We start from the raw sequence: 15,348 nt of genomic DNA on the forward strand, positions 1-15,348 counted from the left end.
ACATTAGTGAACCAATTACATGTATTGTGGAAATGCACTTCAAGCCTATTGTTGTAGGTGTTATCATTAAGGTAACTGTGCATTGTACTTCTCAAAGTATGCATTCTCTACATTATAATAAATCATTTTGAATATTTGAGTATAGGTGAGTATAGTAACATTATGAGTGGCCACATAATGTTACTGTAAAGTCAATAGTGAAACTATGTAACTGTAAACTGTACAATAATGAAACATTAAACAGCACTTCTTTTGTTTACTATTGTTTGTTTTTTTCAACTCCCACATATCAACTTCCCCTAGTTTATGAATGCACTTTTGAAGCCTCTGTGTACTTGGAAGTAAAATAAAAAAAACAACAACATGTAAATAAAAAGGATGCAAACTTTCCGTCGCCTTCCTCGTCTAATTAGCAGATGAGGAGGAAGTAGCTCTATGCTTGGGTGGCCTTTAAAAAGGAGAAAAATAGCACAGGAGCGAGCGCAAGCATCACATCCTCAAAGCCGCTCTGAGGAGGAAAATTGTTTTTTGCCATAATGAGAGGCTTTAGATTGGGCTTAATAACAGATAGCAGAGGTAGGGCATAAAGGTTTAGCACGGCTAGACAATGATGTGAGGAAGCTCTTAAAAACCAAATAACGTGTGCTGGGTTTCACTGTTTCCGCTGCCTGGGTTTTCATTGGGGCTAAATACAGGGCTATGTGTGCCCATAAAAACAGGACTCGTTTGGGTTGAAGCCTCTCCCTCTGTCTGACGGACCCAGTATGCTAGGATTGTTCATGTGTGTGCGGTGGACGAGGAGGAAGGGGAGTGTTTGTGTGGATGTTTGTGTGTGTGTGTGTGTGTGTGTTTGTGTGTACATGTGTGTGCATGTGAATGCATATGCATTCATCCACGTGTGTGTGTGTGTGTGTGTGTGTGTGTGTGTGTGTGTTTGTGTGTACATGTGTGTGCATGTGAATGCATATGCATTCATCCGCCCGTGTGTGTGTGTGTGTGTGTGTGTGTGTGTGTGTGTGTGTGTGTGTGTGTGTGTGTGTGTGTGGTACCCACCCAGTGAGGAGTTCCTGCCCATGTTGGAGATGGGGCTGGGGATGCGACCCTTTCCCAGACCGATGGGGCTGGTCTTGCTGCTGGGGAACAGGCTGTGTGAGGGTGAGGTAGTGGGACGGAGGGGTTCGGCAGTTTTGGGCCGAGCCGAGAGATTTAGGGGCTGTGTTGATCCTTCCTCCTGACAAAAGACATAGAAACGAGGCGAAGAGTGAAGACGCTGAACACACCGTGAGAATGGTAAATGACAAATGAACAAATATTACAGCTAGGTTAGCTGTGAATGATGGTTAGCTAGGTTAGCTGTGAATGATGGTCGTAATGACCCCAAGGTGGTCGGTCGGACAAATATTACCACGTGGGGAGAGCAACAACGACAGCGAAGTTTTAGAGGAGTGTTCTGCATTTCTCTGTTGGCACCACAAGAGGCAGTTGTCTCAGCACACCAAAATAAAGAAGCACACCAAAATCAATCCACCGATCTCCACTGCACAAGTAGAGTAGTGGTGAAAGCATTGGACTCCCATATGGGAGATCAGGGTTCAAGACCCGATGGGGATGATTTTATGGGACTATACTATACCTACCTAACTAAACCTCCACATGTTCATCCTTTCACTCCGAACTTTACCCCTTGCCTTATAGGTCAGATCCTGTCCAAACCCCAACCCTTATTCTAACCCCAACCCACACTCCTTCCCTTATAGGTTAGATCCTGTCCCAACCCCAACCCTTATTCTAACCCTAACCCACACTAGGGACTGGAAGAAGGACACCAAAAGCAACCTGTCGATCTCTAATTTCTGTCCTGAACAGAAACAAGCCAGCCACGCACATAAGCCAGGCTGGACCTGGCCTGGTTTATAACAAACCTAACAATGTGCAGAGAAAATGAAATTGCGAGGCTGCTAAACATGAACGTGTTGGGATCTTCAAGGGAATGCAGCTGATTACACCTGTCGCTGTCCCTGTCCCCTCCTAACAACTGTAATAATAAATAAAAAAAACATTTAATGGAATTCTAAAGGTAGGCTCTCAAAGTAGGTGTGCTACTTGGACAGTCATGTTTGGGTGTGCCTTGAATCAAATAAGTGTGTCATGCATTGGTAGCCTCCCTCCACCCACTGCAGCTGGAGTAAACTGACTAGGATAGGCTACTGCTGTTTCTCTCGTTCTACTACTCACTACTAGGCTACTTGCTTCAAAAATGGCTGAATGACTTGTGCAACAGCTGTTTCATTGTAAAAAAAAATAGGGCCTGTATTTTCCTGATAGGATTAATTTTTAGATTTTTGAAATATTACATAATTATTTTGATAAGACTGACTGGCTCAGAAGAAATGCAACTGCTTGACTGTCAATTGTGACTGGATGGCTGCCCATGTGGGCCATATTACCTGGCTTATACTGTAGCTATGCTGTAAACTAGAGAAGCTTCTGCCCCTCATGGTTGCGGGTTGTAATAATTATTTTGCCACCACTGCCACTGTCGTTGTTGCTCTGGCCACGTGGTAGGGCGAAGGATTGAAGTTTGGCTGACTGTATGTCACTTTTGTGACTGTGAAGTATGTTTTATGCCTTGACAAGCATGACAAACATGACAAGCTATGTCAAGCAATGCCCTAACAAAGTAAAAATAATCCAGTCAATGTGTGTTTTTGTTTTTAAAAAAAACATTTATGGTGTCCCTCAGGGTGCTTTACTTGGCCCACTCGTCATTCAGCTGAATTCCCCGTCATGACAGAACAGAAAACCATACTCTACTACTTACTCACTCATCAGTTCTATAATCCTCACTCATCAGTTCTATAATCAAATGTCCCCTACCTGTTTTTCTAATCTAGAAATCAATTCAATTGAAACACACAAGTCTTCTTCTTCACCATTTACCCCTCGAAACATTCAACATCAGAGTTGTTCTGTGTCTACTTATCTTGCCAATGGCACTTTTGTGTAGCTGTCTCCTCTCTTTCTAATCAAAGGTTCATGACCACACAGCTTCACATGAAGAAACTCGGGGGGGAAAAAAGAGGAGAAGTAGGGACTGGAACAAAAAAAGCCAGCATGTCAACATCGCCTGACTGGGGCCTCATATGCAGGGAGGGAGCACTAACGAACATGGATCTAATTTGGGGCCAGTACTGAGTGGATGGGGGTTGTGATGATCAGATAGGGAACAGGGAGAGGGGGTGGGAGGGGGGGTGGCATGGGTGGTAAACAGCAGGGTAGAGCGTATAGTGAGAAGGGAGGAGTTAGCGTGAGGGTGGGAGTTCCAAAGGCACCACACTACTGTTGGAGACTCCAGTCTATTGTGATGCTGGTTGCAGCTGTACCCCACATAGACACATGGCTTCCATTACTGTCTGGTTCCAGTGAAGATGAGGCGTACGCTCTCCAAAGCCTCTCTGGAGTGAAGAGGTCTGGGGCCCTGCCAAACAGCAGCCAGCGCCAATGTCTGCCCTGTGTGTGTGTGCATGCGTGTGTGTGTGTGTGCGTGCGTGTGGGCGCGCAAGAGTCAACGGTTTTTAACTGATGACTGAGATTTAAAAGCCGTTTACCAATCACTGCAAACACATTTCCACCGACCACCTTGTGGTCATTACGACCATCATTCACAGCTAACCTAGCTAACCATCATTCACAGCTAACCTAGCTAACCATCATTCACAGCTAACCTAGCTAACCATCATTCACAGCTAACCTAGCTAACCATCATTCACAGCTAATCTAGCTAAGCATCATTCACAGCTAACCTAACTAATGTTTTCACTGCATCAATTCGGTTTCACTTTTCGTTTTCTGTTCGGATTTCAATCCCTCATTAGCTTCAGTGTTTCCGCACTGGACCCTCTAAAAACATGGGTCTGTCAGTGACAACTCACCTTGATGTGGGTGACCGGGCTGGACGCTCTCTTCTCGCTCTTCAGGGCGGAAGGCGAGAGCGGGCCGGAGGAGTTGGGCGGCTGGGGGAGGACGGCCATCTTGGCCCCGGGGGATATCTGCATACTGGCCAGCTGGGCAGCGTACAGCTGCTATAGGGAGAGAGGGACCAGGAAACCAACAGGGTTATTAACTTCACCATCCTCTCTTCTCTCCTCTCTGTCTTGGTCTCTCTCCCTCCTTTGTTCCTGTTGTGTTCCTGCTTGTCCTGGCACAGGTTAGAGGCTCCTGTCTAATGCGACTCGCCATTCACACAAGCACATACAGTCACACACACTCAGACATGCAGTACACACACACACATACACACACATTGAGTGTAAAATCCAGAGAAAGTACATTATATTCAAATTTTCTACAATCCATCCAGGACTGTGATGGACTGAACAGATGCTGATGCTTCGCACAGCTTGCATATCGATTTATATCTGCGCTTGAATCTCCGAAGGTTTTTGTTTTAGGTTTTGAAGAGTTTCTAAAAGCTCTAAACTCACAAGAAAACCTTGCACAAGCAAGACTTGTACAAAAACATTCTTCATCGCGCCATTAAGTGATACGAAACCTTAATTTCAGAAAAATCACACACACTTTCTCTCCAACGTACTTAGCAGATATCAAAGACCCAGGGCCTCAGTCTCAAGTCCAGGTCTCATTCAGAGCCCCAGCCCAGACAAACCGCTGCCTGTAACCACTGTCAACCTCTGTCTAAGGACTTGAGCATATATCAAAGAGCGAGTCCAAAGGAAAACCACCCAGACGTGGCCAGCATTCACTAGACTTGGCCCATCTCCCTCACTCTCTGTCTTACTTTCCTTCTCTCCTCTCGTTTCGTTTCTCCTCTCTCCTTCTTTGTCTCATTCTCTCCCCCTCACAGCTCATCCACTCTTCAACTTCCCTCTCTTGTTCTCCGTCTTCTTTTTTGTCCCTCTGCGCTCTCCGTATTCCCCTCTCCCTCTCTTTTTTATCATCTGCCTCCCTTTCTCTCTCTCCTATACTACTCTACTCACTCTCTCTCTCTCTCTCTCTCTCTCACTTCTCTACTATTCTCTTCTACTCAATCCCCCCCCCCCCCTCCTCTCCTCTGACTGGTGCCTCAGTGTTGTGAGATCTGATTTCCCCCCAGTCAAAACTGAAAAGTCTCCTGGGAGTTCTTTGAGGTCCGGGGCGAAGAGAGGGGGCCGACACGCGAGACCGCCAGTGCTGCCTCCGCCGCTCGCCGCGTCAACGCCAGACTCCGCGGTCAGGGCCCCGAGAACTTGGACGGCCCTCCCCAGCGATATTAAACACAAACAGAAGGGGCCTCGCCGTGTAACAAAGCCCTGATGTCACGCCACTTATTTTCATTGGAACGTAAGCGAAGCATCGGGGCCAACCTCTGGCGATATGAGATCCACGCAGGAATGTGCTTTGAATGGCTGGTGGTGAGGCCCCACATGTCAATCATCCCACCGCAGGGTTAGTGCTGGTGATGACGGCTGATATTTGTGAAGGACTGGCTGGGAGAGTGGGGGTTAAGGTACTTTGGTTGTACGTGATGTACATACACCACACACACACCCACACACACACATACACACACACACACACACACACACATCCTAACTGTGGAGAACCTCACCAGACCCTAAAGATAATACACTTCAGCTAGAGAGTCACATGAAATATCTTCAGTGAAGGGCTGCCATGCCAGTTCATAGCCACATAAAGCATTTTCAAGGTACAGTATCATTTTATTTTTTGCACACTTTGGAGTTGATCGTGTGGGCTGTGTTAATTGGCATAAAGCTGTCTATGCCATTACGGAATTGTTGAAAAAACAAAAGAAACAAAAACAAGGGCCTTTTTCTCCCTCTCTCAAAGACAGTTAGTAATCGATAGCCGCTAGAGGCTAATGTGCAACGTAAACAAGCCCAATCAGATCTCTCGCCACTCAGCAACCCCTGAGGGAAGACAATGCCGCAATTTCCTAAATTAGAAATTGACAAACGGGCCTTAGAAAGACCCCTTGCTGGTCAACTGTTTGACAGGGGCTTTGCCCGTTAGTGCTAATTTGACTAAATTCAAATGCTTAGTCTGTCATGTTCCTCTATCAAGGCTAGTTTTGATAGCTAGGTTAGCACAATAATTGTTAAAAGGTCTGTGGTGGCCTGGATGTGGGTGAGGACTACAGTTCCCAGTGGTCGGTTCTGTCTCTAGAGGACTGGCTAGAGATACCCCTTAGCTAGCCAGTTTTAGCTTGTGAATGCTATTGATTATGTTGGCAGGAAAAGCAAATGTAGGTTTTGTCCTTTTCAGCAGGTTGGAAGAGAGAGGTGAGAGGGAAGAAAATTGGCCTGGTTGTCAGTCCGCTGGATCCCTCATTGAGAAGAGACTAAATGGGGCATTTTCATTTGTGTGTGTGTGTGTGTGTGTGTGTGTGTGTGTGTGTGTGTGTGTGTGTGTGTGTGTGTGTGTGTGTGTGTGTGTGTGTGTGTGTGTCATATATTTAACTTGGATCTTTAATACTTGGAGCTTAAAAAACAAATACATCCCTCCCTATTTCTCAACTTCCTGTGGTCTTTTTCAAGGATCAGATGTACGGACCCTTACAATTGCACTGAACATTTGAGAACATTCGATTGGATTCTATTATTAAACTTCAGTAAATCACTAACATTTCGTGACGAATAGAATCATACCGTTCTAATGCTATAATCAAAGTAAGTCCTGCCTTGGGTCAGTCCGTGCCTCCAAACCTCACCTCTATACTGTAGCCATGACACGCACTGAAAGAAATGACCAATGGGGACACTCTCACAGACAGCGAGAGACGTCTTGTGATGTCAACAAGAATGTCTGCTAATCAACTGTGTTGCCATGGCATTAGTGCTGTACAAAGAGGGCCATTCTTCAACGGGACTGTACAGATGATGGAGGCACCGCTTGGAAGCGCTGGAAACAATTGTCTCACAAAGTTCCCACGCTGATAAGAAGGCCTTTGAGCTTCTGACATGTTATACTGTGTGTCGCCATTACCAGTCATGAATGAGCAAATATGATTAGTGGGTACTTGATACGATACATCTTGTTTTTCTGAAAGACATCAGTTTGGGAATCTTTTCTTGGAAATCATGTGGAACTTGATTTCGTTCTTGGTGTGTTATCTCTCTATCTCTTTGTCAGTCTCTGTTTTTCACTTTCTCTCTCTCTCTCTCTCTCTCTCTCTCTTTCTCTCTCTTCAAACATTCCCTATCTCTGACTTCTCCCCATTTCTCTCTCTCTCTCTCTCTCTCTCTTTCTCTTCAAACATTCCCTATCTCTGACTTCTCCCCATCTCTCTCTCTCTCTCTATCTCTTTGGGAGCCCCCTGGTGAAGCACAACTGATGGTGACCATGCCCCCCCCCCCGCTGACCTTAACCTACTGTAGCTTGTTATTGGCCATCCACATGCCCCTGTCTGTGCCAATCCATGCCCGCTGCCCATCAGGCAAGCAGGCAGGGCAGTCACCCTCCAGCTAGCTAGTTAGATGGGAGGAGAGTGTGGGGTTGCGCTGTCGGGCATCTGTACCAGTCTGTTGCCTCTGCCCACATCTGTCATGTAATGGGCACCACTTTAACCATCGTCCATGCCAGCTGTACACTCGGATATACAGGCACAAACATAGACAACACATGCACACGACCTGAGTATGTACTGTAAACACGCATACGCGTGCGCCGGAAGACACACACACATGCACGCCCACACACACACACACACACACACTAACACACACACTAGAGGCTTAGTAGCCACGGCAAATTGACATCACACTCTAAGCCTTTCAAGACTTTACTGTTATTCCGTCTCTCTAGTTGTGAGAGCAGGTTGTTCTCTAATCCTGTACTGGGTCTCATCTCTCCAGAGGCGGAGCCATGTGATGAGTAGGGCCGGACCTGGGAGACCGAGGGGCCCCCAAGGGCCACACACAGACCCCAGGGCTTAATAACAGTGCAGCTAAGCGTTTAATTGTTCATGGTACCCGTATCATGTACATATGAAAAATAAACCACCTTGGACCTTGAACCTTGCTTTATGGGAGACTACCTAACTATCTTAGATGTGTGATTGATACGGGAGTCTTAACTTCTCCAAGCATTGCTATCATGAACAGACCTATGATTAAAAGACTAAACACTTCTCCTGTAATATCCGTTCCTTTGTGTTTCTTCTGTCTCTTTATATCCCTAAAAAAAAGAGAGAGGTTATTCCTCTTTCATTCCGATTTCTCCCACTCGTTCTCTCCATCTCTGATATGTTTTAATATGAATAACAGCACATCTCTGACATCTACACACCACACACACACACACACACACATGCACACACACACAGAGAGCAACTTTGATCATCTCAAAGGCAGGAGTGGAGGTATTCTGTATACTGGAACACACAGTTCTGCTTCCCCAAGTTGAACAGCGCTTTGTTAAGTCAATAAAATATAATGAAAGCTTCACTAGGAAAAAAAGACTTACATGACATATTGTATAAACCAGAGATAAAACTGTCTAACAGCCGACAGCAGAGCGAAGATAACAGGAATAATGACATTGTGAAGCTAAATTGTTTGCCTGTGAAGGACCTTTTGAAACCCCTTGTTCTATGTTGAGCAATTCTGAACGCCCCTTGGGTGACTGCTGTTCGTTTTTTGTTTCCTATTTCTCTTTTGCAAATATGTTCTATGATTACCATTAGGCTGCATATAAGTGCTATTCTCTCAAACCGCAGGTGTCAGGCACCAATAAAAAGATGATGAATTGCCCAGGCCAGGTGTTGTGCTGGTGGGGCAAAATTCCACAGTGATTCATCATATTGGCCTTTGTTTGACACAACTGACAGGTCTCTGATAAGGACAGCTAGCTAGCTAGCTAAGTGCAAGCTAGCGCCAGTCTAAGGGCCCCATTAGCACATCTCTGTTGGGGGCTAGGTGATCTGTTAGCATGTTGCTAATTCTGAGCTAGCAAAATGGTCTAATTTGTTGCAGTGTAAAAGTGATAAAGTTCGGAGTTATAAAGATTTTATAAGCTTGGCAGCTGGTATGTGGACACCTATCATACCAAAGTATATATTGTTACCCTGGCTGTTCAGAGTAATCAAAATATTTGTTTAAATTGTTAGCATACACCTGTAGCTAATGGCTCAGGTTGCGCTCGAACAACCAGTTCTTTAGCATTTAGCCTCCAGGCTGGCTAAGGGCTTACCTGTAGTTGTAATGGGCTGAGCCCCGACGCTGCGGCAGCTGCCATTGTGGATGGAATGAACTGCATGGGGTAGTTATCACCTGTCAGGGAGAGAACACAGCAAAACACACAGTACAGGATGAGACAGGTGAGTTCACAAGAGCCGTTCACAAGTGCCAACCTGTTCAGCTGTTTGCAAACTTTTGTTCTTTTCCTGTGTCACACATATAGTACACACTCTCTTGCTCTCTTTCTCTCACACACTCACATACCACGTACACACACACACACATATTCTCTCTTCTCTTGCTCTCTCCCTCTCTATCTATCTATCTATCTATCTATCTATCTATCTCTCTCTCTCTCTCTCTCTCTCTCACACACACACACACACACACATAACTGCTCACACCTCCACACTTTTCCTTCAGTTATGACCTGTTGATAAATAATCAGTGTGTTCACCACAGAGACGGTTCTCTAGCGGGTGGCACTCGATCCTGAGCATGAGCAAACCCAGTTCAAATGTTGCCAAAGGTTATTGGCTGCTCTTGATACAGAGGCTTTCCACTACGCCAAGAGGACAGGGGTACTGTACATCACTATGGGTCCTTCTGGGGGGGCCCAGGGGCCTTCCTGAGAACAGTTGGCTCCTGATTGTGATGTGCTCATGAATACAGCAGGCTTTTTACAAAGCAGGATCCCTGAATGTTTTGCACAACCCCTACTGTTTGTCCTAAAAGGCTTTCCATGTCCGATTCATTGTCAAATGTCGAACTCACAGAACTGTAAACAGGAGACGAGGCATTTTGTTCTTGCTTGTGAGTCTAATAACTGTGTTCCCGCTCAACAGAGATAGAATTTATTTCAGAGTTTGTAGAGTGTTTGTTAGCGCGTTCGGTAACGTGTGTGTGTGTGTGTGTGTGTGTGTGTGTGTGTGTGTGTGTGTGTGTGTGTGTGTGTGTGTGTGTGTGTGTGTGTGTGTGTGTGTGAACTGCAGCGTCTCACGCCTGGAATGTATACAGGAATGGAATGTAAGGAAGACGAGGAGAAAAGAGAGAGCAGGTGGTGACTAGAATCCTGCCCTGAGAATAGCATGTAGAGAGAGAGAGAGAGAGAGAGAGAGAGAGGGAGAGAGGGAGGGAAAGGGAGAGAGAGAGAGAGGGAGAGAGGGAGTGTGCGTGTGTATGTGTGAGGTACTGTAAGTGTGTAATGAATTGTTTTGTGTGTGTGTGTGTGTGTGTGTACAGAAGTTGTGTGTGTGTGTGTGTGTTCAGTTGCTGTATGTTTGCATACAGTACATACCCATATGTCTGTACATGCTTGACGTCCACTGTATGAAACCATGCATAGATACTAAACTGTGCGTGTGTGTGTGTGCAAAAGTGTGACATTCCATGTTGCAGATGTGTTGGGCAGCCAAAATGCACTCTTTCAGCACATCGCTTAAGAAACCTTCCATGCCCTTCTACTGTACAGGTATATTCAGAACACTGAGACGTTCCTGACCTAAACCACTAAGATGTTTCTCACCTGAACCACAAATTACTCATGTCCCTGAGCCATTGTCCCACCTGTGGTCTTTGAATATTCTTCCCTGATAAAGCAACTGAGCGTTTTGCAGTAAACACATATCTAGAAGAATTTGTTACCAAGACGTTCCTAACCTGAACCACAAAGACGTTCCTAACCTGAACCACAAAGACGTTCCTAACCTGAACCACAAAGACATTCCTAACCTGAACCACAAAGACGTTCCTAACCTGAACCACCAAGACATTCCTAACCTGAACCACCAAGACATTCCTAACCTGAACCACAAAGACATTCCTAACCTGAACCACAAAGACATTCCTAACCTGAACCACCAAGACATTCCTAACCTGAAGCACCAAGACGTTCCAAACCTGAACCACCAATACATTCCTAACCTGAACCACCAAGACGTCCCTAACCTGAACCACAAAGACATTCCTAACCTGAACCACCAATACACTGACATCCCCGGTTATTCCCACAACATTCCTAACCTGACACATCTCATTCGGAATGACGGGAAGTCTGTCCAACCCAGGTGAGACAGGAGGAGAGATGAGTGGAAGACCACCGGAACACATCTGATGTGAGTGAGTGAGTGAGTGAGTGAGTGAGTGAGTGAGTGAGTGAGTGAGTGAGTGAGTGAGTGAGTGAGTGAGTGAGTGAGTGAGTGAGTGAGTGAGTGAGTGAGTGAGTGAGTGAGTGAGTGAGTGAGTGAGTGAGTACCTGGCTTGTAGGACATCCCCACCGGAACACATCCGATGTCAGTGAGTAAGTGAGTGAGTGAGTGAGTGAGTGAGTGAGTGAGTGAGTGAGTGAGTGAGTGAGTGAGTGAGTGAGTGAGTGAGTGAGTGAGTGAGTGAGTGAGTGAGTGAGTGAGTGAGTACCTGGCTTGTAGGACATCCCCTGGGGGAACAGGAACCCCTGCTGTGCAGCAGCAGCAGCAGCAGCCAGAGAACGCTGGTCGTGAGGAAACACCGGGATCATCAGAGGAGGCATGTGACCCTGGACCTGGAGAACAGAGAGAGAGAAGGGGGGATGAGATGGAGAGAAAGAGAGAGGGGGGTGAGAGAGAAGACAGGGGGATAAGAGGGAGAAAGAGAGAGACAGAGCGAGGGGGTGAGAGAAAGAGAGGGAGAGAGAGTGGAGGGAGAGAGAGAGTGGGATGAGGGAGAAAGAGAGGAAAGAGAGAGAGGATGAGGGACAGAGAGAGAGAGACAGAGAGAGGGAGAGCGAGTGGTGAGGGGAGAGAGTGAGAGCGAAAGAGTGACATAAAGAGAGAGTGGGGGAAGCAGAAAGGAGGAAGAGAGAAAGCGAGGGAGGGGGAGAGGAGGAAAGGGGAGGAGAGGTCAGATATATGTGCATGAACATTGAACATACATACGCTCATACAGAAAAGCTTGCGACCTTGGGTCCTTTAAAAGCACCAGATGAGGTTTATTTTTGAACACTAGCTTGCCACACACACACACACACACACACACACACACATATGAAATCACACAAAAGACGAAGAGTAGACCATAACAACACATGCTGGCACACAGGAATTAAGCAATCAACCAGGTTGAAATAGAAAGTTTCATGATGGAAACCCTACATGGGTCCCCAGTGAGAAGAAACAAAATGATTCTGCTGTTGAATCAATTGAACAACACTTGTCTTTCATGTTGGTCTGAGAAGCCCGGAGACTGGGAGCTGGTTGGGTGTGTAGTTACGGCAGCGAGGTTGGTATTGAAAGGAGCCTATCAAAGACATGCCAGAGGGATTTCTCTTTGAGACCACGGTTAGTACTGTGTGAATGCAGAGTTAATGAGTGGGACTGAGTCTCTCTCTCTCTCTCTCTTTCTCTCTCTCTCTCTCTTTTCTCTCTCTCTCTCTCCTTCACTCTCTCTCATTCTCTATTTCTCTCTGCCGCTTAGATAGGCGCTCTCTCTCTCCCTCTCTCTCTCTCTCCCTTCCTCTCTCTCTCCCTCTCTCTCCCTCTCTCTCTATCCCTCTCCTTCACTTGCTCACTCATTCTCTTACTCTATCTCTTTCTCGTTGTCGCTTCAATATGCACTCTCTTTCACCCTCTCTCTCCCCCTCTCTCTCTCCCGTACATTCTCTCTCTTTCACCCTCTCTCCCCCTCTCTCTCTCTCCCATACATTCTCTCTCTTTCACCCTCTCTCCCCCTCTCTCTCTCCCATACATTCTCTCTCTTTCACCCTCTCTCCCCCTCTCTCTCTCTCCCATACATTCTCTCTCTTTCACCCTCTCTCCCCCTCTCTCTCTCTCCCGTACATTCTCTCTCTTTCACCCTCTCTCCCCCTCTCTCTCTCTCCCATACATTCTCTCTCTTTCACCCTCTCTCCCCCTCTCTCTCTCCCATACATTCTCTCTCTTTCACCCTCTCTCCCCCTCTCTCTCTCCCATACATTCTCTCTCTTTCACCCTCTCTCCCCCTCTCTCTCTCTCCCATACATTCTCTCTCTTACTCACTTCTTCTTGTATTTTTTCTTGCTGTCTTACCTGTCTTTCTACTTGCATGTCATTTTCAATGCAGACAAGCTAACAGCACAGTGTGTGATGATCTGATATCCTGGCGGTTCATGTTATCTATTCAGTGGAGTAAATCGGTGAGAGAAAGCAGACGGAGTGATAATGAACGTAGCTGAATCAGTAGAATCAGTGGAGCCCACAAGCAGCCAATCACAGAGCAGAGAGGAGACACAAACAAGAGCACCCTTGATTGGGCGGAAGTGTGTGTGTGTGTGTGTGCGTGTGTGTGCGTGTGTGTGTGTGTGTGTGTGTGTGTGTGTGTGTTCGAATCTGAACTTCTGACTGCTTCTTTTTACAGCCCCGACTACGAAAATGCATGTATTTACATTATATCCACACATAAGCATACTGTCAGCTATGCGTGTGTGTGTGTGTGTGTGTGTGTGTGTGTGTGTGTGTGTATGTGTGTGTGTGTGCGTGCGTGTGTGGGTGTATGTGTGTGTGTGTTTTCAAAGGACCCCGCAGAGCACAACGGAGCAAGGTACTATAAGGTTCACTCTCCAAAACCCAGACACTTGGGGGGGCCCAGACACAAAGACACACACACACGCACGCACACACACACGCACACACACATACGTCTTGTGACACTGAGAGAGGCGAGGCAAGAATGAAGGAGAAGAAAAAGGGGTCTGTCTGGGAGCAGGGGGGCGAGTGGGACAAAATGCTCCATTCATTGTGTTCCTCTGGGAAGCTTGGGACTCTCCTCCACCAGAGCAAACACAAAGATCCCTTCACTGACGGGGGGGTGGGGGGTGGGGGGGGGGGTGAATGGACCGGCCCTGTGTGCTCCCCCCCTGCCCTAAGAAAACATGGGCCCCCTTCCTCAACTGCCCACCAGACAGACACAAACACACACACACACACGTGTATACACACTCACACTCACGTACACACACGTACGTTCACCCATGTCTGTTCGCATACACACTAGAGCATGCACACACACACATGTGCGCACCCACATACACACACAAACACACACGGTATTAATGGTCCTTCTGTGTATGGGGGTTTGGTAGGAAGGGAGGAAGGCGGTAAGGGGTCTGTGTGTGTGGAGGGGGGGGGGGGTTGCACGTGTGTGTGTGCGTGTGTGTGCCTGTGTGGAAGTGTGAAATAGGGAGAGAGAAAGGAAGAGAAAGCATGCGTGTGTGTTTGAGTTAGCGAGACAGATTCCCGCCAGTCTGCCTGTCCTTCGGCCGGGACAGGGGGGGGACACCAGCTCTTCTGGTCTTGTGAGCGATCCCCTGACACCCCCCGTTACCATCGGGCGTTTGGAAATCACACTCCGCCTCAAAACGACCGTCTTTCAGTAAAAAAGAGAGTGTGTGTGGACGAATACATCTAGAGGAGACATCAGCCGAAATATGAATATGAATATGAATGAAGTATGCTTACTTAAGAACAAGTAACGCTCCAGCGCGGACGGCAATCCGAAATGTGTGTGCGCTACAAAAACCATTTCGCTCCATTTACAGTACACTACACCTAACTATCCTCTAAAATGATTGAATGAGTGAATTACCATTACCCCCCCCACCCCCCTCCTCAATCCCACCCCGTCACCATGATATACCCTCTGTCATTCCTCATCGCCTGTGGATTTGTTTAAACGGCTGGGCTGTATTTCTGGGCTGGGCTGGGTGCTGAGGCGGGGGGAGGGGGGGGGGGGCTCCGGGTCGTTGCACTGCCCCATTAGGTCTTAACGCGGCTCTACTGGACTAAACGGAGCGGGGCTTCGCCTCGCGTCAGCGTTCTGGACCGGACGGTTATCGACGGGACGAGCTGACGTCGATCGCCGCGGGGAGAGCCGGCGTGGCGGCGGCGTTAGTTAGTTAGTTAGTTAGATGGGGGGAGTGAGGAAAGAGGAGAAGAAGCAGGGGAGTGGGGGGGGGGGGGGGGGGATCACGTGTCAGGGAGGGAGGGAGGGAGGGAGGGAGGGAGGGGGTGGAGGAGAGAATGGTAGCAAAGGAAGGAGAGATGCAGTGCAGAGAAGGCGAGTGTGTTAAAGACAGAAGAAATGAGAAAAGGAAGCAGAATGAGGGGAAGAGAAAGAGGCCTTAAATGAAGAACAGGAGGAG

The 15,348-nt window shown here is 47.3% G+C and overlaps 1 protein-coding gene across 1 annotated transcript in view; it reads right to left on the reverse strand.

Moving 5' to 3' along the window:
• Window positions 1-15,348, reverse strand: part of LOC311319766 (transcription factor SOX-6-like) — a gene marked incomplete at its 5' end in the record, with an annotated part of 39,687 nt that overhangs the window by 18,063 nt on the left and 6,276 nt on the right. Inside the window, 4 exons of the mRNA XM_084451370.1 lie at window positions 1,054-1,231; window positions 3,933-4,082; window positions 9,211-9,290; window positions 11,613-11,736. Coding sequence (XP_084307496.1) covers window positions 1,054-1,231; window positions 3,933-4,082; window positions 9,211-9,290; window positions 11,613-11,736 — 532 coding nt within the window. The remainder of the gene's footprint in view (window positions 1-1,053; window positions 1,232-3,932; window positions 4,083-9,210; window positions 9,291-11,612; window positions 11,737-15,348) is intronic.

The sequence above is a fragment of the Borostomias antarcticus genome (assembly GCF_949987555.1).
Source record: "Borostomias antarcticus genome assembly, chromosome: 16".
Classification (NCBI taxonomy): domain Eukaryota; kingdom Metazoa; phylum Chordata; class Actinopteri; order Stomiiformes; family Stomiidae; genus Borostomias; species Borostomias antarcticus.